Source organism: Aquarana catesbeiana, linkage group LG09, assembly GCF_042186555.1.
Source record: "Aquarana catesbeiana isolate 2022-GZ linkage group LG09, ASM4218655v1, whole genome shotgun sequence".
NCBI lineage: Eukaryota > Metazoa > Chordata > Amphibia > Anura > Ranidae > Aquarana > Aquarana catesbeiana.
Genome location: NC_133332.1, coordinates 49,025,663 through 49,051,953, shown reverse-complemented (window position 1 = coordinate 49,051,953; position 26,291 = coordinate 49,025,663). Strand labels below are relative to the sequence as shown.

The 26,291-nt window shown below is 43.2% G+C and overlaps 1 protein-coding gene across 2 annotated transcripts; it reads left to right on the top strand.

Annotated features, from left to right (window-relative positions):
• The first annotated feature begins 518 nt into the window (after positions 1-518).
• On the top strand, positions 519-25,628 carry NEU1 (neuraminidase 1). 2 transcript variants are annotated; one of them, XR_012235935.1, is made up of 7 exons: positions 519-704; positions 13,181-13,373; positions 15,610-15,872; positions 16,034-16,216; positions 16,337-16,556; positions 21,172-22,167; positions 22,405-25,628. XR_012235935.1 is itself a non-coding variant. In XM_073598452.1 (6 exons), exons 1-6 carry the CDS (start codon positions 615-617, stop codon positions 21,387-21,389), a joined length of 1,167 nt encoding a protein of 388 aa, XP_073454553.1. In that variant the 5' UTR covers positions 519-614; the 3' UTR covers positions 21,390-25,628. The 2 variants fall into 2 exon arrangements, 1 of the variants encoding a protein (XP_073454553.1); XM_073598452.1 differs by having other exon boundaries at positions 21,172-25,628.
• The last annotated feature ends 663 nt before the right edge of the window (positions 25,629-26,291 follow it).

The window sequence follows — 26,291 nt, the reverse complement described above, 5'->3', positions numbered from 1 at the left end:
AGTGGTTAAAGCGGAACATCCACTTTTGGGTGGAACTCCGCTTTAACTTTGTTAATGACACCCGCAGCGGTTCGCAGAAGGCAGGGATGCAATGCGGGAATCGGCGCTGTAATCGCACATATGTGAACCCGGGGTAAAGGTGGGAAAAATTCTGAAATGAATTATGTTTGTCTCATTTTTTTACATCACAGAAACCCGACATCTACCAGGGGTGTGTAGACTTTTTATATCCATTGTATGTATATTTCAGGCAAAACTCTTCATCAACAGTCTCTCCAGCTCAGAGATTGGATTAATATGACAGCCAGGTAAGTGGTATTTCCTGGAGACAAGTATAGATCTCAGGATAACGCTTTATCTCATCTCTTTATAAATATATCATCATCACTCTATTATCACCCTCCCCACTCTCTTTGGGTGGAGATCACATGATCACACCTTCTATAGATACAAAGTAACAAATCGCCTTCCTGCAGCTGTCAGACCGGGGAGACACGTGACTCTCAGTGATCAGCTGACCCGGACACAGTCACGTGAGTGCAGAGACTCCAGGAAGAGGAGCTCAGTGATCGGTGATGTAGAATCCTCCCCGGTACTGAGGAGCGGAGAGCACCATGGAGGACGGGAGGAGGGGGAGGGCCGGCTGCTGGGGGATCGTTGTCCTGACACTGCTCGGGTCTGTGTACTGTGCTCACTATAAAGAGGTATGGAGGGGGGGGGGGGGGGGGGGACTCTGTTGTGGGTTTTGTGTATATTAGTGTTTGTGGGGGGTCAGGAGAGGATTGTGTGGGTGTTCTGGGGGGGAGGAGCTCTGTTGTGTGTGGCTGTGGGCTGTGTTAGTGCTGTGGGGGGTGTTTTTTTGGGGGGCTGTGCCATTGTTATGGGGGCAGCTGGTGTTTGCAGCACTATACCCCTCCAGAGCCTCCATCACTCAGCTGTGCTCAGATGTGATTAGAGGAGTGGGGCAGAGCAGGCAATGTGTTGGGGATCCAGACTAAGGCCGGCCATGGATGAGTCAAAAACCAATCGTTGGTCGATCGAAAAACACAAATGGCGCATACGATTGTGCCGTCATTTGTTTCAATTTTCCAAACAAAATCCAGCATGTTGGATCAGACACTTTTGATTGCAGCACAAAAATCTTATGTCGCAGCTGGCACTCTAATGAAAAGCGAAAAATGAATGACCAAGAATTTGTTTGGTTTTTTGATTCGTCTATGGCTGACCTTAGTCAAGGAGGGCTGGGGGCTTACCAGAATTGTGCGCAGGTTTAAAACCTCTGCATCTCGTGTGTGTGAGATTCCCCGGGAACAGAAATCAGTTTGATGACCAATACAGATATTTGCAGGGACTGTATGGTGTCTTCCATGTACACATTCAAGTGAATTCCTTTTTATTGATGTACAAAGCAAGGGTAGAAATTAAGTTCTGTTTTTATGGCCACCAAGTGTACATGACAGTGTTTCTCAATCAGGGTTCCATGGCGATCTACCTGTCAGTCGCAGGCAGCATCCCCTCTGCCGACACATGCAGAGGTAGGCAGGGAAGTGGCCGTGCTAGTGTTGGCTATGGCACGCTGTTCCCTGCCAGCCCCTCCTCCCCTTCTGTCCATCCCAGGTGCTTGTATGTGACATCCGTTGGGATGGAGGGGCTAGTGGGGAGCAGTGTGCCACTAGAGGTCTTATGAAAACCACCTCTGCATAAGAACAAAACTGGTACAGAAATGTGCCCAGCTGTGTCCCCCACAATGTGCCCTTCCATCTGTCCCATTTAGTGTACCCAGCTGTGCCCCCCCCACAATGTGCCCTGCAGTCTATCCCACATTGTGTGCCCAGCTGCGTCCCCCCACAATGTGCCATACCTTCTGTCCCATGTAGTGTGCCCAGCTGTGTCCCCCCACAATGTGCCATACCTTCTGTCCCATGTAGTGTGCCCAGCTGTGTCCCCCCACAATGTGCCATACCTTCTGTCCCATGTAGTGTGCCCAGCTGTGTCCCCCCACAATGTGCCATACCTTCTGTCCCATGTAGTGTGCCCAGCTGTGTCCCCCCACAATGTGCCATACCTTCTGTCCCATGTAGTGTGCCCAGCTGTGTGCCCTACCTTCTGTCCCATGTAGTGTGCCCAGCTGTGTGCCCCACAATGTGCCCTACCTTCTGTCCCATGCTGTGTGCCCACAATGTGCCCTACCTTCTGTCCCATGTAGTGTGCCCAGCTGTGTGCCCCCCAATGTCCCCTACCTTCTGTCCCATGTAGTGTGCCCAGCTGTGTGCCCCACAATGTGCCCTGCAGTCTATCCCATGTGGTGTGCCCAGCTGTGTCCCCCCACAATGTGCCCTACCTTCTGTCCCATGTAGTGTGCCCCACAATGTGCCCTGCAGTCTATCCCATGTAGTGTGCCCAGCTGTGTCCCCCACAATGTGCCCTCCTCCCCTCTTTGTACTGTGCCCTACTGACCCCCTGTACACTGTTTATCTCAAGATGCTACCCAGAATTTAACATATGTGCAATGAAGATGAGCTCTGGCATGTTCGCATGCTGCACGTGCAGAGCCCACCAGGAAGTCGGCACTGTGCTGCGCTAATCACAGGCAGTGAGACATTTCCTGATCTCTGCAGCCGCACATCGGGAAATGTCTCACTGCTTGTGATTAGCGCTGTGCAGTGTCGACTTCCTGGCGGGCTTGGCACGTGCAACATGCGAACATGCCAGAGCTCATCCTTAATGTGCAAAGAAAAAAAAAAAGCGCAAGTTTAACCTTAGATCAGTCAGTTTTAATATTTATTCTATTTATTGCTACTTCTAAAAATAATTGTTATATCAGTAGCTCGCTGATCACACCATTGTTCCATGAGCTGTGGACCTAAACATTATTTCAGGGGTTTCCTGAGATCTCTAACTTTTTGCTAAAGATTCCTCCAAGGTAAAGTGTCTAAGGTGTTGGTCACGAGTAAAGCTGTGCTGTGCTGAGCTCCACTGGAGCAATCCTTGCCTGGGGCTAGCCATGCAGCCGTATCCATTCAAAGTGTCTTTTTAGTATACACGTGCCACCTTTTGCCCCAGGAAAGGATCAGTTCCATAAGGGAACTGATTCAGTTGATCAAAACAAGGAAGAATCCTTCTATTCGACTTTGCATGAAATTGTTGGGAAAGATGGTGGCTTCTTTCAAGGCCGTTTCTTATGTGCAGTTTCATTCAAGACAGCTGCAAAACCGTATCCTGTCAACTTGGAACAAGAAGGTCCAAGCTCTGGACTTCCCAATGCGTTTATCCCCGAAAGTGTGTCCAGAGCCTCAATTGGTTGATCCAAGAATCTTCAAAAAGGAAAATCCTTTCTACTAGTTACCTGGAAGGTGGTAACAGATGCCACCCTTCTGGGCTGGGGAGCAGTCCTGGAAAAAGCGTCTGTCCAAGGGAAATGGTCCAAATCAGAGATGATCTTGCCCATCAATATTCTAGAGATTCAGGCAGTACGCCTGGCCTTGTGGGCCTGGACACTCAGACTATGGAATTGTCCTGTTAGGATCCAATCTGACAATGCCACAGCTGTGGCCTATATCAATCACAAAGGGGGCACGAGAAGTCATGCAGCCCAGAGAGAGTTGTCATATTCTATCTTGGGAAAACAACATTCCTTGCCTATCAGCAATTTTCATTCCAGGGATAAGGAATTGGCAGGTGAACTTCTTGAGTCGCCAACAATTGTGCCCGGGAAAATGGTCCCTTCACCTTGACATCTTTCTGTCATTATGCCAAAAATGGGGAGTTCTGGACCTGGATCTGTTTGCGTCCAGGTTCAACAACAAGATCGACAACTTTGTGTCAAGGACAAGGGATCCGATGGCATACAAAACAGATGCCTTGGTTTTTCACTGATCTATGCGTTCCCTCCTGTTCTGCTGCTTCCACGCCTTCTCGCAGGATCAAGCAAGAAGGGAAGGAGGTGATTCTTGTGGCCCAGGAGATCTTGGTTTGCTGAGATCGTAAAAATGGCGGTAGGGGACACTTGGACCCTACCGGTATGGCCAGACCTTCTCTCACAAGGTCCGGTATTCTATCCTACCTTACATGCTAAATTTAGCGGTTTGGCTATTGAGACTAGAGTAGAGCTGCACAATTAATCGTTAAAAAATCGTGATCTCGATCCCCTGACGATCTCTCCTGCTGAGTTTGACGATTCTTTCATATAAACAAGTGGAGAGATTATCTGCTCACTCAGCTGTCAAAAGAAAACATCCAGGCATTCTGCCAAGTTTAGAACTTGAAACATTGTATCTAACTTCCTTCTTAGATCAAAGGGATAAACTTCTCTGTGTAAACAAATAACCTGGGCAATCTGCCAAGCTTTAAACAACGCGTAAATGCAGGAAGTTTAACCACTTAAAGTCTAAATCTTTTTCTGACACTTCTTTCTTAAGTTAAAATCAATATTTTTTGCTAAAAAAAATTACTTGGAACCCCCAAACATTAGAGAGAAAAAAAAAAAAAATATATATATATATATATTTATTATAATATGGAATAAAATGGCAATTGCTGCAATATTTTATGTCGCACTGTATTTGCCCAGCAGTCTTTCAAATGCAATTTTTTGGGAAAAAATACACTTCAATAAATAAAAAAAAAGAAACCGTAAAGTTAGCGCAATTTTTTTTGTTTTAATGTGAAAGATGATGTTACGCCGCGAGAATCGTGATCTATCCTCTAAGCAAAAAAATCGTGATTCTCATTTTAGCCAGAATCGTGCAGCTCTAGACTAGAGGTCGACCGATATGGGTTTTTCTCTGGCCGATGCCGATGCCGATATTTAGAAATCTCGGTGATGCCGATTTTTTTGGGGCCGATATATTAGGCCGATTTTTTTTTTTTCTTTTTTTTTTTTTTTTTTCCTTCATCTCATAAAATTTAACAGTTAGACCCCTTTCACACTGGGGCGTTTTTCAGGCGCTTTTGGGCTAAAAATAGCGCCTGTAAAGTGCCTGTAAAACGTCTTCCCTGCAGTCTCAGTGTGATATCCCGAGTACTGTCACACTGAGGCGATGCGCTGGCAGGATGTTAAAAAAAAGTCCTGCAAGCAGCATCTTTGGAGCGGTGTATACCACCACTCCTGCCCATTGAAATGAATGCGCACCGCTGCCAAAGCGCCTGCAAAGCGTTTCGGCAGCGGCGCTTCAGGAGCGCATTTAACCCTTTCCTCGGCTGCTAGCTGGGTTTTAAGCTCCCCGCTAGCAGCCGAATAGCGCCGCTAAAATGACGGTAAAGCGCCGCTAAAACTAGCAGCGTTTTACCGTCAACGCATGCCCGCTGCAGTGTGAAAGCAACCTAAAGTGATACAGAAAATTTTTTACATTTAAGCATTTATTAAACAAAACAAACCTCCAATCAGTTCACTTGTATGTAGAATTTAGATAAAAAAAAAATATAAAAAAAAACTATATCTTAAAAATAAATACACAAAAACAGGTAATCAAAACTTTTGGACGAAAAAAAATGGGCTAACTTTACTGCTTAGTTTTTTTGTAAATTTATTAGTGTATTTTTTTTTTTTTTTTAAATTGCGTTTGAAAGACCGCTGCGCAAATACTGTGTGACATAAAATATTGCAACAACCGCTATTTTATTCCCTAGGGTCTCTGCTAAAAAGAAATATATAATGTTTGGGGGTTCTAAGTGATTTTCCAGCAGAAAATACAGGATTTTTACTTGTAAGCAACGAGTGTCAGAAAAGATTTAGTCTTTAAATGGTTAAACTGAGAGCTTCTACACACAGAGTTCAGCTCATTCAGAAGTGTAAACATTGTATCAATTCAGGTTCTTTTGAGGGTCGGTTCACACATGGGCAACACGACTTTAGCGCGACTTTGTACCGCGACTTCAGCGCGACTTTAGCGCGACTTCAGCGCGACTTCGGCAAATTACGAGGCGACTTGAAGTCGCCTCCATGACAGGCGACTTCGCCTGTGGCCAATCACCTCTCTGGGAGGGAGGGGGGGAGGGAGGGGTTTTCTCTGCAAAGTCGCTTGACTTTACAGAGAGATCCGACTTGCAGGCGACTTACATTGAGTTGAATGGGTACAAGTCGCCTACAAGTCGGATAGAAGTAGTACAGGAGTCTTTTCTGAAGTCGGAGCGACTTCAGTAGTGTCAATTAAGACGCTCCCATTGCCTACCATGTTAACCTAAATGCAAGGCGACTTGGGGCGACTTGAGGGCGTACAAGTCGGATCCCAAGTCGCCCCAGTGTGAACCGACCCTTATCAGATTTGGCAGGCTGCCCAGAGAGGGGGAGAAGTCTTCACAGAAGAATACAGGCAACTTGTATTGACTTCAGAAGTCATTTGCAAGTCCGCTGAGTTATATCGGCCTTTTTTATCAGCACAATCGGCCGATGCCGATTAAGAAAAAAAGTCAAATATCGGCTGTTATATCGGCCGGCCGATATATCGGTCGACCTCTAATTGAGACCCACATTCTAAAAGATTGTGGGCTGTTAGCTTCAGTAGGCTCTACTTGGTTAATACTAGGAAGCCGGCCTCTGGAGTCATATACTATAGAGTCTGGAAGGCATATGTCTCCTGGTGTGAATCCAGGGATTGGCACCCCAGGAAATATGTCATAGATAGGATCCTTGAATTCCTACAGATAGGATTAGAAATTAAGCTGGCCTTGAGTACTATCAAGGCCAGATATCGGCTTTATCGGTGTGTGTCTCTCCCCCCCCCCCCCCCCCCCCCCCAAACGACCTCTTGCTTCACACTCTCTGGTTCATAACTTTATTCAGGGGGTAACACAGATTAATCCTCCAGTCAGGTCACCCCTGAACCCTTGGGACTTAAATTTAGTCCTGTCGGCTTTACAGAAGCAGCCTTTTGAGCCAATACAAGATATTCCCTTGGTCCTTTTGATGAGGAAAAATAATTTTCTTGGTTGCCATATCTTCTGCAGGAAGAGTGTCAGAGTTGCCTGCTCTTTCTTGTAAAGAGCCATTTTGGTTTATTCATAAGGATGAGGTTGTATTGCGGCCTCATACTGAATTCCTACCGAAGGTAGTATAGTTTTTTCATTTAAACCAGGATATTGTTGTGCCTATCTGTCCCAGATAGATTTCCTTTGGCTCTCCTGTACCCTAATCCTCGGGTTGCGAAATACTTGGTTTGGCCCCCGAATATTATCAGACCACTCTCTCTATTGGGTTGAGCTGGCACCATACAACAACCATCCTCTGCATAACTGGAGACTAAATCCTTTCTGGTTAACCATTCTCCCTGACACTGATAGACTAGCCATTGAATACTGTCAAAGGGGAGGACATAGCAGCAATAATGCTGCTATGTCCTCCCCTTTGACAGTATGAAGCATTTAAAATACATGCTGGAATACATCTCCAGGTTTAGAAGAGATATTAAGTCTGCTTATGTTCAAGCCACTGCTCAGTTGACTGAACTGGAGGGTTCTTATGTAACCACACCCTCGCCTGCCTCACTGGCACAGCTAAAGCTTCAAACTAGGGCGGTTGACCAGCTGTGCCAGGAGCGAGCTTGGCGCAAGCTGTTTGTTTAGTAAGCAAAGGATTTTTGAACAGGATCAGCGTCTGGGTAAACTGCTTACCTATTTGGCACATCTGGACTCCAGACCTCAAGTGGTTATTACCCTATGATCTGATACGGCAGGTGTCCTCACGGATCCTGCTATGTCAGGGAGTTTGCAGATTTAATTTTTTTTATTTATTTATTTTTTCAAAGAAGTCTACACATCTAAAGCTAACTATCCTCCCACAGGATCTGGAAAACCTTCTTGATGGCCTCATGCTCCCTAAATTGACCAATGAACAGGTGGATATGTTGGAGGCCCCGCTTTCAACGGACGATATTATGCTTGCCCTTTCACATTTTGCTAAAGCTTGGCTTTAGATAAAGTCCACTTTTCCGATGTCTTAGTCCCCGGACTCCTTGCCCTTAATCAAGCGATATTCGAGGCCACTGCCCTTTCCAAATCTATGTGTGAAGCCATTATAGTTCTCATCCCTAAGCCTGGCAAGGACCCCCACCTACCTGAATCATATAGGCCTTTATCACTATTGCAAACTGACATTAAAATATTAGCCAAAATCTTAACCTTATGCCTTAATAAAGATATTCTTTCCCTGATTCACCCCGATCAAACGGGCTTCATGTCAGCGAAAAATACAGTCTTTAATGCGAGGCGCCTCTTTATGAACATTCAGGTTTCCCATTACCAAATAGATCTAGAGTAATTGTTTCCCTTGATGCAGCTAAGGCCTTTGATTCGGTTGCGTGGCAGTACCTGTGGCAGTGTCTTCGCTGCTTTGGTTTCGGCCCCAACTTTGGCAAATGGCTCACTATCCTTTACAATGCTCTGCAGGCCTAGGTGGTGGCTAATGGTTGGACCTCTGGTGCCTTCCCACTCTCAAGGGGGACCCGACAGGGGTGCCCCATCTCACCCATCCTATACGCGATGCATACTAGCCCATTATGCTTTTAATTTGCAGGGAGCAAAAGAAGTAAAACCCATCGGGGGTTTACTTCCTCTTTAACATCTAAGCTGCAGCAATTGTCAGGAGTGCTGCTTGTTCCTAAACTTTCTGTTACTAAGGGGCAATGTCCCTTCACTGCATATCGAGCCTATGGTAAAGAGAGAACATAAGAATCGTTTATCAGCAGTCTGTAGAAGTTGGGAAGATTGCCAAGTTCTGATTTGGCTTTGGGGTTTTGATGCTTCTGAAGAAAGCGTGTAATCACAAGGAGCGTGCAGACGCCAAACTGATTTCAAAACTGAGGATGAGGAAGGACAAAAATATAAAGGGCACCCCACTTATCTATGTTGAAGATCCTCTTTACTTTTGTCATACACTTTCCAGGAACATGCATCAAATGCTCCAGCAGCTGTTTACTGGGTACGTTGGGCTTTCCCCCGGATATTGGGATCTCATTAAGGCTCCATTCACATCTGTCTGTTGCCTTACCATTGAACTCTATATAAAGTGCAATTTGGTGAAAGTGCATTTAAAATGCAGCAAGCAGGATTGATTTATTTTTTTGGGAATTCCTTTATTTAACAAAAAGTTGCATTTTCAAACGTGCAAAAATTGGATTGTGAGACCTTCTACAAAAAAAGCATCAGTGTACACAAAATATTGCCACAGGCCTCCATGTGTCACAAAAGTGCTCCACCCTGTTATGTTGGATGGTCGTGAGGCCATGAGGTCTATCCCCTTAGCCATGTCCCTAAGGGCACTTTCACACTGGGGCGTCACGTCGGTCGCTATTTTTAGTGCCACTTTTCAACCGATAGTGGGGCGCATCTATCTATCTATCTATCTATCTATCTATCTATCTATCTATCTATCTATCTATCTATCTATCTATCTATCTATCTATCTATCTATCTATCTATCTATCTATCTATCTATCTATCTATCTATCTATCTATCTCCTTATTTGTGGGGAAAAAAGGAGTAAATATTGTTTAGTGTCTCCAGTTTTTAATAAGAGTCCCTCTAGATCTGTATGTTGTCTAGTAGAGTACATCTTTGTTGAGGTTACACTGTGTGTCATTCTGTTATATCTTAGTCAGTGTGACTGCGGTTAATATGAGGAAGTAATATGATTGCACAATCTTAGTTGCTGCTGTTTTTATTACCTTGCACTACAGATACCATTTTTTTTTTTTTTTTTTTTTTAACCTCCATCAAGGCTGTTTTTGCAAGTTGTGGTTTGCAAGCGCATCCTTTAGGAAAAATGATTGCTTTATATTTACATGGTGTCAGCAGATTTCATCACGCACTTACGGAGGACTGTGTGCATACACCAGATTCCAGCGGCAAGAATCAGCAGACTTTTGTAGCTGAGTGACCGGTGCATGTGAATAGCGGTGGCCGCTCAGCCTGTATAAAGTAATGACTTGGCGGACAGCAGCCCCCCGCTTTTCACGTGTAGCCACACACCAAGTGGTCACGTGAGGATATCAGCCTGGATGCAACTAATTGTGTGCAGCTACAGTGCCTTGAAAAAGTATTCATACCCCTTGAAGTTTTGTCATGTTACAACTAAAAACATAAATGTATTTTATGTGATAGACCAACACAAAGTGGCACATAATTGTGAAGTGGAAGGAAAATGATAAATGGTTTTCAAAGTTTTTTTTTTACAGATAAATATGTGAAAAGTGTGGGGTACATTTGTATTCAGCCCCCGGAGTCAATACTTTGTAGAACCCCCTTTCGCTGCAATTACAGCTGCAAGTCTTTTTGGGGATGTCTCTACCAGCTTTACACATCTAGAGAGTGACATTTTTGCCCATTCTTCTTTACAAAATAGCTCAAGCTCTGTCAGATTGGCAAAAAGGAGGAGAAAATGGGACTTTAAATGAGGCAAAGATCAGATGTCTCTAGCCTCCATCCCGATTATATTGGAAAGAAGAAAGCAAAGTGGGACTTTAAATGAAACATGCAGTCACCAATAGAGGGTCAAAAAACGGCATATTTAATGTAAATCATAAAAATTCATACAGAAAATGCATAATAAAACAGTAAAATTCATATGTGTACATAAAAGGAACATGAATTACATGACAGTGTGTAGAGACTTGGACTACATCCGCTGAGAAACTTCCCATATGTTTGAAAACAATGATAGCATTACAAATGTCCATATGAATAGAAATAAGATACATGATCGGTGAAGCATTGCATAACTAAGGCTTTCTTTTTTCCCAAGCTCTGTCAGATTGGATGGAGAGCATCTGTGAACAGCAATTTTCAAGTCTTTCCACAGATTCTCAGTTGGATTTAGGTCTGTACTTTGACTGGGCCATTCTAACACATGAATATGCTTTGATCTAAACCAGGCATGTCCAAACTTCAGCCCGCGTTCCGTTTTCGGACGGCCCGTCTGGTAATTTGGACATGTATATCTTTTGTGGCCCCCAACAAATCCCCGAATCTCCCCTGTGTAAGCCAGTGGCAGGGAAGAGGAGAGGCCTCCCAATGGCTGACAATGCTTGGGAGTGGTGGCATCACCCATAGGCACCTATGGGCACTCCGTTGTCGGTGCTCCCTCTTCTCCCCTGCAGTCGCCACTGGCTGACAGAGGGGAGGTGGATCATGTGACTGGACCAGAGTGGTCTGAAAATGGGGTAAGTATACAGTTCCTTCTTACACAGGTTAGTCAGAATAGGTGTTCTGTTAGGTTGTTGGTTGGTTGCAGACTGGCTGGTGAGTTGAGCTGGGAATTTTCTTTGGTTTTGTTTTGCATGCGTTGTCCTTTCATGTGCTCCTTGCTGTGAAGGCCAGTTATAGGTGGGGGCAGGGGCCAGTTGTTTGTTACTGATGTAATATTGGTGAGGGGACACACTGGACACGTTTGCTGCCACTTTTGTGCTATATGCTTAGTGTCCAGTGCGCCCCTGTGCCTTTTTAACCCTTTTGCCACCAGGTCCAACGGCAGGGGGTATCGCACACAGTGTGTGTGTGTGTGTGTGTGTGTGTGTGTGTGTGCGATTTTCGATGGGAGCCTGTTGTCAGAAATTCCGACCGTGTGTAGGCTCCATCGGACATTTTCCATTGGAATTTCCATCACACAAAATTTGAGATCTGGATGTCAAATTTTCCTACAACAAAATCCGTTGTCGTAAATTCCGATCGTGTGTACACATTTCCGACGCACAAAGTTCCACGCATGCTCTGAATCGAGCAGAAGAGCCGCACTGGCTATTGAACTTCATTTTTCTCGTCGTACGTGTTGGACGTCACCGCGTTCTTAACGTTCGGAATTTCCGACATTTGCGTGACCGTGTGTATGCAAGACAAGTTTGAGCCAACATCCGTGGGAAAAAATCCATGGATTTTGTAGTCGGAAAATCCGATCGTGTGTACAGGGCATAACACCCCCCCGGTACCGGCGCTTCCCCCCCAACCACCCCCCCTTTTCCGCCTTGCTTACCGGGCTCTGCTTGCCCATCAGTGCGCCTGGGATCTCCATGGCAGGTGCCAGCGGGTGGAGGGGAAGGAGAAGAGCGGACACATGTCTGTTCTCCTCCCCTTCTTCTTGTGACCCAGAAAGCGACATCCCAGACGTCATTTCCGGGTCAAGCTCTCGGTGTCCCCGGCTCGCTTTGCCAAGAGAGGATGTTTTGCAATGTGATCTGAATTGCAAAACATTCAGTGGAATGCAGGGGAGACATGCAGAGTCTTTTAGACCCTGCATATCTCAATAAAGAGAACCTGTCACCTAAAAATCATCACATAGGGGACTGTTTGTCCCCTATGTGATTGGAAAAAAAAAAGTTAAGTTTGCAAAAAAATAGTTGCATCTAAGCACATAAAATCACCGCCACCCTGCCCCAGACCTCCCGCCCCTAGATATACACACGAACTTAAACACATGCATCAGGGCGCCTACGAGCGAAAACATCTATTGCGATATACATGTTACATATCGCCGCGTACGCCGGAGTGAGAGCAATAATTCTAGCACCAGACCTCCTCCATAACCCTGAACTGATACCTATAGGGGGGCTTTTGAAGCGTCGCATATAGAAAATATAGGGTACTGAAGTTTGTCGCCATTTCACGGGCACACATAAATTTAAGGTTTGGCATGTTGGGTATCTATTTAGACCTTTGCGGTAATATCGTGTGACATAAAAAATTGCAACTACCACTATTTTATTCTCTAGGTGTCTGCTTTCAGAAAATCTATAATTTGTGGGTTTTGTGTAATCTTCAGGCCTAAAATGATTTTTTTTAAACTTGTGCAAAAACGGCTCTGGCAGCGAAAGGGTTAAAGAGGGATGGGCTCCCTCCAGGGTCACCTGCTCTCTGCCTATCCATTAGAATGCATGTGCTTCTACTAATGGAGGCTTTAAAAAAATGTACAAGAGTTAGGACTGCAGATAATACCTGGGTTCCTTGGAGCGGCTCTGAAGCTTATGCATGTATTTGCAAATGGTGCAGACTAAACCCCTGTTTTTAATGCAGACTGTTAGACAGGAAATTCATTTGATTGCAGACTGGCTGGTGAGTTGAGCTGGGACGTTTCTTTGGTTTTGTTTTACAATATTAACAAGTGCCTTACACTGATGAAGTCACTGAATGAAAACAGATTTTATTCTGGTCGATCGTACTTGCCACCAAAATCTTTTTTTTTTTTTTCCCCTATAGGTCTCTCCGTTGATTACGATGGAACAATTACTCTGGGTGAGCGGTCGGGTGATTGGCGAGGTGGATACCTACCGCATTCCGCTCATCACTTACACCCCACGGGGACATCTCCTGGCCTTTTCTGAGGCTCGCAAACATTCTGCCTCTGATCTCGGGGCAAAATTCATAGCCACACGCAGGTCACAGGATGGGGGTGAGTATCCTATTCATGTATGCTTGTGTTGTAGTGCTGCCACCTAGTTGCAATTTTAGGTTCTAGTAGGAAATAATGAAAAGATAACTAATGCAAACACGGACAAGGGTGCAATATGTGGAATTAAAGGAAGCCTTTGCTGGGAGAAATGCCAATGCTGATCTGTTTCTGAAAATGCTTTTTGTCTGGCCGCTATGCTGACTTAATGGCCCCAATACTTTTTGAGTCACTGAGCAAGCAAAGTAAATGCCCATACACACGATCAGAAAATCATACAAAAAATACCACTTTCGAACCGATCGTAGGTACACAGCTTGTGAGAGCTGATCAGGGCAGGTTGTGCGAAATTATCTGATGGAACAAGCGCATACATTTTTCTCATACAATTTTTTACGTTTAAAGCGGCGCTCCACCCAAAAGGGGAAGCTCCACTTGTCTGCCTCCTCCTCCCCCCTCTACGATGTCACATTTGGCATCTTGTAGGGGGGAGCAAGTACCTGTTTGACAGGTACCCACTCCCGCGGAGTTTGAGTATTGAAGCAACAGGATCAAAATAACAGCTAGGAAACTAGCATTTTTAGAAGGTCAGCGATGGCAGCTTACGTTCCACTGTCTATACAAGTTTCTGTTTAACAACGTATAAGGATTTTCTACTTTAGTTATGGTGCATTCCAGCTCCTCCTTGAACCTGTTTAAAAAATGAAAAGATAATGGGGTTGATTTACAAAAGGCAAATATATTCTGCAAGTGATATGCAACCATCTATTTTTTTCACAGAATGAAACAAAAAGTGGATTTTATTACAGAGTGTGACTCTAATGCAGTGCATGTTAACCACTCTGATATGTTTGAAGCTGGAAACTTAAAAAAAAAAAAAAAAAAAGGAAAATTGTGATTAAATGATCGCTACACGCGTTACAATGTGTGCAGCTTTTAGATGTTCTTTTTTCCTCATCTTGCTACATATATTAGAGTGTGTGTGTGTGTGTGTGTGTATACACATTTATATATATATATATATATATATATATATATATATATATATATATATAAATGAACAAAACAAGAAAAAATTGAATGGGTTTATAACCTAGAAATGAACAAAAAAAATCAGCAGGAAATCATAATTAAATGGAAGAGAATAAGGGGTTAAACAAAGGGACAGTTAATGAAAACTTTACTTGACTGGTTGCTTATAACTGACCTTCATCTGCTGATCAAGTTCATCCCTTTTGATCTGTAGATGAATAAACCAAAAGATACTAATGAAACAATGTTTATAGCGCTGAGCATGCGTGTGTGTGTGTGTGTGTGTGTGTGTGTGTGTGTGTGTGTGTGTGTGTGTGTGTGTGTGTGTGGTTTGTGTCTTTTGTTTTTGTTTTTTTTTTTTACCGTTTACAATTGTAGGGAATTCTTTTGTTTACACTTAGAGCCCTTGCACACTGGGGCGGGGGGCGGCGTCGGCGGTAAAACGCTGCTATTAATAGCGGCGTTTTACCGTCGGTATGCGGCCGCTAGCGGGGGGGTTTTACCCCCCCGCTAGCGGCCGAGAAAGGGTTAAAAACCACCGCAAAGCGCCTCTGCAGAGGCGCTTTGACGGCGGTATAGCCACGCCGTCCCATTGATTTCAATGGGCAGGAGCGGTAAAGGAGCGGTATACACACCGCTCCTTCACCGCTCCGAAGATGCTGCTAGCAGGACTTTTTTTACCGTCCAGCCAGCGCATCGCTCCAGTGTGAAAGCCCTCGGGGCTTTCACACTGGAATGAAAGAAGCGGCACTTTCGGGGCGGTTTGCAGGCGCTATTATTAGCGCAATAGCGCCTGCAAACCGCCCCAGTGTGCAAGGGCTCTTAAGCTGTCAGCAGGGAAACCTCACTGACAGCCGAATGCGTCAACAGATGTTAAGGATGCGGCAGCCCCGCTCCTTAACAACCGGTAATTGCCGGCTTTTTTTTTGCTTTTGGCAGGTTTTTTTTTTTTTTTTTTTTTTTTTTTACATTTCAGCTTTTGGAGGAAATCTGGTTAACAGCTGAAAGAACAGAGCCTGTGAAGGTATCAGTTTCAGGTATCGGAGCATTTGCACAAGTCCTGATATTCGTACAAATGCTTGGTATCGGCACCGATAATGGTATTGGTGCAACCTTAAAAAAACTGATGGCATTCTAACCCTTAAAACCCCCTCAAAAAAGCTGAGGTCATGCTTTAGTGATTATTAAATATTTTCTATGCTTACAGGTTACACCTGGGGACCCACAGCTTTCATTATAGATGATGGATCTGCTGCAGATGGGCTGAACTTGGGTGCTGTTGTTGTGGATGATGAGACCAAAAACATCTTCCTGGTGTATGCACTGTGTGCCCATTACCTGCAGTGTGGAGTCTCCAGCGTCATGATCACCAACAGCTCTGATGACGGTATCACCTGGAGTACACCGAGAAACCTCTCCCGTGAGGTCGGCACCAAGATGTTCTGCCCTGGGCCAGGCTATGGGATACAGGTTAGTAGAAATCCAGCATTTGCTCTCCCAGGCAAGGTATAGGTTAATTTTAATGTGGGTAGTGGTACCGCTTTGTTATTTGTAAGAGGAGACTCGACTCAAGGGTCAATTTTATATTTATTCTGGGCAGCCACTTCAGTTGAGAATTTCTCTATGTACAGAAAAAGTATGAGCCAATGAAAGGCCGCCTGATCGTGTGCGGTCATGGGACCCTGGATGAGGATGGAGTGTTCTGTCTACTAAGCGATGATCATGGGAAAACCTGGAGGAAAGGTGGAAATTTAGAGGGTCTGCCATTTAAAAAGCAAAAAAGAATGGGTGACTTCAGTCCTGATGAATGCCAGGTAAGATGTGTCCACCACTTGTGCATCTGACTCCTCTCCATACTCTTATCCATAAATCCAGTTTGCTGTCTTGTCCATCTGAAGTCTTCACCAGGTCTTGCCTTTTCACCTCTCTCGCAGCCCTATGAGCTTCCAGATGGCTCAGTGGTAATTAATACCCGGAACCAGTACTTCTATCACTGTCACTGCCGGATCATAGTGTCCTCCACCGATGGCTGCGATTCTCTACCGCTGGAAAATGTCCGCTTCGACGAAGGTTTGCCAGATCCAGCCGTGGCTGCTGGAGCTTTGTATAGAGGTGGAGTAACCTACTTTGTGAACCCAGCACACCAAACTCAACGTAAGTGTAAAACACACAATGATTGCCATTTTCTATAGAACAAAGTTTGTTCAGTGCTGTCCATTGAACCATACATGTCAGCCCATTTTCCGTTAGTCTCTAACATTTGTCAAAACTTTGTATTTTGTTGTGCCTAGAGCAGGGACAGGTTAGAGTCAGGTTTTTCTTATTGGAGTTCCTGTATAAGAGGTATTAGATCTCCTGTTCATATCTGGTGTTGTGACTGATCCATTTTATCGGTTTAAGCTGACAATTTGTTAAGGTAAGGTTGCTCACATGTAAAGCAGCTCCCCCAAAAAAGGGGTTCCTGAAATAAGTTGAACTAATTAAAAAAAAAAAACAGTGGAAGCACCACATCAGTAGTCCAGAAAGTATTTTATTGGAATAACCCTAGGTTGAAATGAAACAACCAAAAAGTTGAGGCACTCCATCTTAATTGGGGCTTGTATGATGTAAATCCTTAAAGGAGTTGTAAAGGCAGAAGGTTTTTTTTATCTTAATGCAGCCCCATCTCTGTCCACTGGATGTCCCTCCTGATTGGCTGAGACACATTGGCTCCCGCTGCTGTCAATCAAAGTCAGTTGGCCAATCAGGTGGGGGCAGGGGCGAACAGCAGCTCTGTGTCTGAATGGACACACGGAGCTGCAGCTCGGCTTGGGTGCCCCCATAGCAAGCTGCTTGCTGTGGAGGCACTTGACAGGAGGGAGGGGCCAGGAGCAGCGAAGAAGGACCTCAGCAGAGGAGGATCAGATTATTTATTTTTTTTTTTACAAGACTTTACAATCACTTTAAACTAGAATTGTAGGCAAAACTTCTTCCCTTTTTTTTTTTTTTTTTTCCATGTTGGATAGAGTATGGAAGGGTTATAACTCCTGTAAGGTATATTTTTGCCATCTTTAGCTCATTTGGGAGATTTATCTTCACTTCCTGTCCCATAGCCAAAACAGGAAGTGAGAGGAAATCCCTGCAAATTAAGGGAATTCCTTGTGGACCCCCAGGTCACCAGAACTAGTGTCCCTGTTCAAAAATTTCCCCTCTATTACTTTTCTGGGGACAACTCAAAATTTGGGGTTGTCTTTTACTTTCATTTTCAATGGTATATGTAATTGGGACAAATGGAGAGGTTGAATCTCCCTAGCGAGGGTTTAGACGGCTATAAAAGTTGACATGTTCAACTCTTTTTCACTCTGTCCAAAACTAAAAAAAAAAAAAAAAAAAAAAAAAATTTTTTTGCCTTTTAGTTACTAATCTCAGTAGGATATTACTTGAACTTATGCATGTGTAGTCAGAATGCAATGATAGCAAAGAGATATACCTAGTACTTCCAGGTATTGAGGAGTATGTGACTTTCTCCGCTTCTTCCCATGACAGCATTATTGATTGGCCCAACACTTGGTAGCAGGGTGTAAATCCTGAGCCCTGTGTAAGCTCCAAGTTTTAATTTACATGGTTCCTGATTATGTGATCACTATATAATCTCTGACATAATGATCAAATGCAGATACCACTGCAGCATGAAGATGGTAGTGTGGTAATGTTTAATGTGGAGAAATAAAAATAAAAATTTGATCCCTCCCCTGCAGATTTTGTGAGTTTGCCCACTTATAAAAAAAATGAATGCTCTATAATTTTTATCATAGGTGTATTTTAAATGATAGAGACAGAATACCAACCAAAAATCCAGAAAAAACACGATATAAATATTATAAATTGAGTTGCAGTTCAGTGAGTAAAATAAGTATTTGATCCCCAAGCAAAACATGACTTGGTACTTGGCTAGGAAAGCACAGAGATAAAACTTTTCTTGTAGTTGGTTACCAGGTTTGCACACGTCTCAGGAGGGATATGGGTCCACTCTTCTTTACAGATCTTCTCTAAATCCTTAAGGATTCTTGGCGGTCGCTTGACAACTCGACGTTACAGCTCCCTCCATAATTTTTCTATAGGATTAAAGTGATTGTAAGGATTCAGTGTTTGTTATTTTTTTTTGAAAAGTTTTATTTATTGCTTTTTGTAACATACCATAACAAGTACATACAAGACCCATTGGGCCACACACAAAATAAACTATTTACAGTTCTTCAGCATTGGCTCACTCCTCCTTCCTCCAGACCTTCGCTCAGTAAAAATAAAAAATAAGATAATAGTAATTAGGCCACCTTTTCACAATATCATTCAATGAAAACTTTAGGATATGTCAGATAGTTACATACATGTTAAAACCCACTATAAGCATATTCCATTAGGTACCACTCAATCCGCCACCGTAGTTTCACTATCATCCATCTGCCCCACACTTTACAGTGTTTGTTATTTAAAAAAAAAAAACATGTAATACTTGCCTCCACTGTGCAGCTCATTTTGCACCGATCATCGACTTCTGGGGTCCCCGGCGGCTCTAGCAGCTTGTCCTCTTATCAGTTAACCCTCTAGGAGAAGCACTCTCCCAGGGGGGTACCTTGTGGGCACGCTCCCAAGTTCAGCATTTGCATCCATAGACACGAATGCCGGACTCGGCCCCGCTCCCTGGCATCCGCGTCATTGGATTTGATTGACAGCAGCGGGAGCCAATGGCTGCGCTGCTATTAATCTATCCAATCAAGAGCCAGGACCCCGTGGAGAGAGGCACAGCGTGTCTCCGCCGAGTGATTGAAGGGGCTCAGGTAATTAAAGCGGGGGGCTGGGGGGGGGCGGTCACTGCCAGAAGTTTTTCCACCTTAATGCATAGGATGCAATAAGGTGAAAAAACACAAGGGTTTACAACCCCTTTAAGGTCTGGCTAGGCCCTAGGCCACTTCATGGCCTTAATGTGCTTCTTGAGCCCCTCCTTTGTTACCTTGGCGGTATGTTTTGGGTCATTGTCATGCTGGAAGACCCATCCATAACTCATCTACAGTGAGTGAAGAAGGTTCTCATCCAAGATTTTAAAATACATCGCTCCATCCATTGGTACCTCAATGTGGCTAAGTCGGCCTGTAACTTTTTAGTAGAGATGCAACCCCAAAGCTGTAGGGATGGTGTTCTTGGGGTCATAGTTGGCATTTTTCTTCCTCCAAACACAGCGATTTTGAGTTAATGCCAAAGGGCTCAATGTTGGTCTCTTCTGACCACAGCACTTTCTCTCAATACTTCTCAGAATCATTTAGATGTTCATTGACAAACTTCAGACGGGCCTGTACATGTGCCTTCTGGAGGAGGAGGACCTTGCAGGGTGCTGCAGGATTTCAATCTATGGCGGCGTATTGTATTATTGATGGTTTGTTTGGTGACTGTGGTCCCAACTGCCTTCAGATCATGGGCTGACCCCTCACATTTTCTCATGATCACCAACAGTTGTCTCCTCCTCATCAAGCTTCTTGGTGATGGTCTTGTAGCCCATTTCAGCCTTGTGCAGGTCTACAATCTTGTCCCTGTTATATTTCTTGCCATTACAATGACCTACCACCAAAGAACATACACCTGAAACAAATTCTTTTGCTCCTGACAATCGCAGTAATACATCGAATGGAAATTTTGGTGCCAAAAATGAAGGATGTACTAGGTCGAAAACAGATACCGAAAATTACAGTTTTTAAAAAAAATATTTATATTTTTATATACAATTGTATTATATTCAACTTTTTAATTTAATATCATCAATTTAAATTAATATGAATGTATTGTTGGCCATTATTGGCACCTTTTTAGTGCAAGAAAGGTCAAGAAAAATGCATTCTCTGACCATCTCTTGTATCATGTCCCCAGTTTCTAACCATCTCTTGTATCATGTCTGCAATCTCCTACTTAAACTGTAACACACTGCTAATAATATTAGCAAAATTTCCATTTGGTGCACCGAATGGAAGCAGACATGATACAGGCGACGGTCAGAGACTGTAGACATGATACAAGAGATCAATGCAGCTTCACCAGTACCTGTCAGATGCAGCAGCCTGTCAGTGCCCTTCATGCAGCCTCACCAGTGCCTGTGCCCATAAGATGCAGCAGCCTGCCTGTGCCCATCATGTACATTCTACCAGTACCCATGACATGCAGCCTGCCAGTGCTCATTATGTACAGCCTACCAGTGGCTGGTAATGCGATGTCACGCTGTGTGTCAGAGCTGGCTCTGAATCGCCATTAAGCCGCTGTAACGATGTCCCCCCCCCCCCCCCCCCCCCCTCCTATGACACACGGCACAATAATTCCTAGCATTGGATCAGTGTGCCGTCTATCACAAGAGGCGGTCTAGGAGGCGGGACATCGTTACAGTGGCTGCACGGCGATTCAGATCTCTGACACACAGCGAAATCACGCTACTAGGCACTGGGGAGGCTGCATCTCATGACACTCATGAGAACAGCAGGAGGGAGGGGAGACTGACAGGGGCAGGCGGGGATAATACATATACAGCAACCGGCGGGTTGGCCCCGCCCCTTTTTCAGCTCCATTATCAGCACTTTTTTTTTTTTCTTTCACAATTTTTGAAATTTTGGTGCACCACTACAACATATAAGTGTGTGTTGTTTGTACCTGTAGTAGGGTTCAGAAACAAGGAAGAGGGGTTAGTATACTTTTATTAACCCACTAACCTCACTTAACTTTATTTATTTATTTATTTATTTATTTATTTTAGGTCTAAACCTCACCCTACGTTGGAGTTTTAATTCCGGGGACTCGTGGGAACAGAAGTCCTTCCAGATTTGGCCAGGACCAAGTGGCTATTCCACTCTCACCACCCTCTCCCATAGCATTGAAGACAATAAGAACCTCTTTATTGTGTATGAGAAAGGAAGACAACAAATTACAGAATCCATCTCTTTTGTTAAAGTTAATCTTTACGGTAGTCTCTGATTGGCTGCATCTCTACTGGATCAATACAAGTGTACAAAATTCAAGGATTGATTTATTTGGTGACAAAATCTAACTCTCTTGAATCCGCAAAAAAAACCAAAAACCCTGCCCTGCTTCTTTCTCTCTTTTATAAGAGATACAGTTGAGCTGTTCCAGCTCCTTAAGTAGCCCCTTCTTCTTTCTGCAGATTTACAAATGACAACACCCTATGGCAAACCATTCCTGACACAATTTTCCTAAGTGATTAAAAACAATCTGAGGTTCCCTTCATGTAACTGAGTGGTGTGAGTCACAAGTCATGTGAATAGTGGGGCGTTATGGCAGGAGATATAAGCCAGCAGGTGATTTAATGCCTGGACTCCACCCATGACTAAAATGTAACTTTTGGGTTAACTTCCTATTTAAAACCTAACAGCCAAAAATACAGTTTTTAAGTTAAGGAGGAGGGGGTTAGAACCTCTGCAGTCTTTTAAATGATCCTGTGTCCCTGTTGAGGTGACTTTCCCCCTCACTTCCTGTTCTGTCTGACACCTGTCCCCTTGGCCTGGAAGTGAAGTAAACTCTTGCTTTTGGGACCACAGACTGCAATAAAACTGAATTTCTAACCCTTCCCTACTGCAAAAGGAAAATTGGTTCTGTTGGTTTTTGGGTAGAGTTCTCCTCACTTCATATTGTTTAAAAAAATTAATATAAAGGTAGAGAAGATAAATCTCCCGAACAGGAACACAAACAGAAATAAAGATCTGACACCTTGAATGCAAAATTAAAAAAAGTTATTGTTGGAGTTGAGTTTGCCTAATTATTGCTAATGATGGTTATTTACTGTTAGTGAAAAGGAGGTTGTTTTACACCAGTGGTTCTCAACCCTGTCCTCAAGTACCTCCAATAGGCCAAGTTTTGGGAATTTCTCTTAGATAAAATAGCTGTCCAAAATACCAAGCCATTGACTCTGATTTAAAGCACCTGTGCAGGATAAAGGAAAACCTGCAAACATGGCCTGTTGGGGGTACTCGAGGACAGGGTTGAGAACCACTGATTTAGAGCAAGCTTCTAAGAACATGTGAGATTATTGGAGGCTGCCATTACTTGTTTTTAAAGCTTCAGGTTGCAAAGCTATCATCTTGATTCTATCTCCAGTATCCAGATATTTACCGATATGGACCAAAGTGCAGCCAGTAGGTCTCAAGGTCTTTTATTCTTCATCCTTGTTCCAAGCCGGGGACTCACGGAGATGACGACATCCTCAGAAACCGCAACTTTGAAGTTGTTGGCCCGATATTTCTATGAATCCACTTAAGTCCTGCAAGCTAAAGCACTTATTTTTTTTATATATATTTTTTAAAATATATACTTTTTAAGGGAGACCTTCACAAGTCATCTTTGAGAGCTTGTTAATGGTGAAATCCACCTAAAATCAATTTTATTCTTTTTTTGGCTCAGCGCACGGGTGTAAAATCACTACCCAAGGTAATAGTGGTATGTACCAAAAACACAGGGCTGCACTAATGTATTGCAAATTTAAAAAATTAAAATTTCCACCCAAGCCACTTTATGTACTATTTATTTTGTTTCAAAACAAAAAAAAAGATTTTTATATAACATACACCATAGAAAAAAAAAAGACTTGTATTGGTCAACAGCATGAAAATTGGTACACCAAGATACAGGGGCTGTGAGCCAGATGGTTCAGAATTTGAACATTTATGATTGACTAGTATGGACTGGATTGACCTTCAAATATCTTAAACGAAACATGATTGGACATGCTTGAAAATATTGTATCTACTTGGTTGTTTGGAGACATAAAAATGGGGAAATGAGCTTTGGAGCAAGAAGATAAATGTCAAAGCAGAGCTTACTAGACAAGAAGCTCACACCTTGATTTGTACTTGAATTACATTTATTGCCACCTGTTTATGACTGATCAATTGTATCTGTGATTGTTAATAATAATAATTCTATTTTTGAGGATCAACAGTTATCACATACCTTCTGCAAGTTGATTCCAGTTAGGAATACATGTTCAACAGAGAGGTGTTCACTGCCTGTGTCAAACACAAGGCCCGCTGGCCGAATTCGACCACCAGGCCATTTCATGTGGTCCTCACCCCCAGGGGGAGGGGTGGGGGCGAGATGTGGACAGCCTCTGTACAAAGCGCATCCCTAAACTCCACACATAAAGCACTCCTGGCATTTATTGCCCCTATACAATCCACCCACTATTGGTGCAATTTGGCTACACCCACTGTTCAATGTGGTCGGCGAGGGGGGGCGTGGTTGAGTCCCTGCACCTATTATTTGAGAAAAAAAATCATTAAATACATTTATATAGTCTTACAAATACAACCATAATGCTGATTGCGGCCCGCAATGAAATAGTTTGACACTCCTGGCCTATGTGTTCAGTTTGTTCTCATGTTCTGTTCAGTCAGTCCTTGGTTTGCTCTGGGTTTGTGAGTCCATGTGAATGAAACCTAAGTTTCAACAGTATTTTGTAACTTAAAATAGAACTTTACTCAGAAAATGAAGTCTCTATAGATCACTTCAGGCTGGCCCCTTATGCAGGTATGTTTAAAATTCAGTAGTACACTGTCTCGCCTCTCCTCTGCTCCGTTCCTATTTTTTGGCACTGTGCAGAAAATGTAGAGGAGGACCTGCAGGACAGCCTAAAGATTTACTGCTGTTCAGGGACTCTGGGCTTTAGCAAAATGGCAGCCTCCAGCAAGAAGAAACAGGAGCAATGCTGGATTCAATTTACAGCACTCACTAATTTTTGGTAGAATATTTATTGTGTGATGTATGTTCCTTGCTAAAGAACATTTTTTATCATGTTGTTATGGGTAAAGTTCAGCTTTAAAGCGTTTGTAACCCCAACATTTTTTTTATACTGTTCCCTTTAAAGCATGCATAACCGCACAGTGCTTGTGCTGTGTCTTTTGGCCCCTTCTATCGCCTAAAAAAACTGGCTGATCCTGCCTGCCTGCCTATACCCTCCCCTCTGAAAAACTGACCACAGTTTATCATGGCTGCTGAGCCCTGACACACTGGTGAGTTTACGTGCCTCCGTCAGCCGCAACTATCTGCACATCTCCTTTGTTCTCCTCTCCCCCCTCCCCTCCCCTCCATGCCTGTCTGTGCACTATGCTCTCTGGCCCTTCCACTTCCTGCTGCTATAATATCTGTATTACAAACATACCATCCCCTTTGTTAGCTAACATTATCTAACATAGTGCCTGTGCTGCAAAAAAAAAAAAAAAGCAGATTATACCGTATATCAGAGTGTCTCCTGACGCTCATGTTACTCCTTGGATCTCTCTCCTCCCCGGCTGATGTCATTGGGAGCGCTCGGCTCCGCCCCATATAGCTGTCAACCGGGCAGAGGAGAGAGCCGAGGAGACAGGTGAGTGTCGGGAGACGCTCCAATATAAGGTATAGTCTGCTTTTTTTTTTTTTTTTTTTTTTCAGCACAGACACTGGGATAGATAATGATAGCTAACAGAGGGGATGGGATGTTTTGTAGTACAGTGCCTTAACAACCACTTTAAGACCGCTTGTAGTAGAGCTGCACAATTAATCGTTCAGAGATTGTGATCTCGATTTAATCCGACATTTCCTTGATTCTATGTGACAAGTGCAGAGCCGCTCAGAGCTGTCAAAAAAAAAGAAAAAAAAGCTTGCAATGTTTATCAACATTCCTCAGCGCTGGGAGATAGAGCAGAGAAGAGATACATTGTATCTCTGGTATCTTTTAGATCAAAGGAATGAACTTCTGTGTGTAAATGAGGTCAGTTCACCATCACCACTTAAAGACCAAACCTTTTTCTGACACTTGTTTACAGGCTAAAATCAGTATTTTCTGCTTGAAAATTACTTACAACCCCCAAACATTATATAATAAATCTATAACATTTTATTTTATTTATTTTTTGTTTTTAGCAGAGACCCTAGATAATAAAATGGCAGTTGTTGCAATATTTTATGTCGCACTGTATTTGCACAGCAGTCTTTCAAATACATTTTTGTTGGGGGAAAGAATACTCTTCAATGAATAAAAAAAACAATAAAGTTAGCCCAATTTTTTTGTATAATGTGAAAGGTGATGTTACACCGCGAGAATCGTGATCTTTATTCTAAGCAAAAAAAAATTGTGATTCTCATTTTAGCCAGAATCTTGCAGCTCTAGCTTGTAGTACCACACCAGACAGAATTAAAAAAAAAAAAAAAAAAAAAAAAAAAAAAGGCAGACTCGATGGAACACCTTGGTCTTTTTCTGCTGTCATCCTTCTCTGTTTCTGCCAAAAAGAAAACTCTTAATTTACTAAATCTGGAGAGTGCAAAATCTGGTGCAGCTGTGCATGGTAGCCAATTGGCTTCTAACTTCAGCTTGTTTAATTAATCTTTCACAAAAAAACCTGGAAGCTGATTGGTTTCTATGCAGAGCTGCACCAGATTTTGTACTCTCCAGTTTTAGTAAATCGAGCCCAAGGTCGAGATAATTATTGAAACTTTTTCATATAGATAACGTATTTATCGGCGTATAACACACACTTTTTCCCCCTGAAAATCGTGGGCGCGTGTTATACGCTGAGATGGACACTGATAAGGCTGCATTGATGAGCATTTAAATGTAAGTTGTTTTTTTTTTTTTTTTCCTTTCCTTCCCTCCTAAAAGTTTTTTTCCTTAAAATTCCCTCCTAAACTTGGGGTGCGTGTTATACGCCGATAAATATGGTAATTCATGGTTGGTATTGAAAGTGTTTTTTTTTTATGGGATTTACTGGACAAGTTTGACTTTTATAGAGCTGTTCTTTAGAATGCAATCAAATGTGTATCAAATCAAATAAATATATATTTTTAATGAGTGAATAAAAGAGGTTTGAGATGAGTTAAACAGATTTGTAC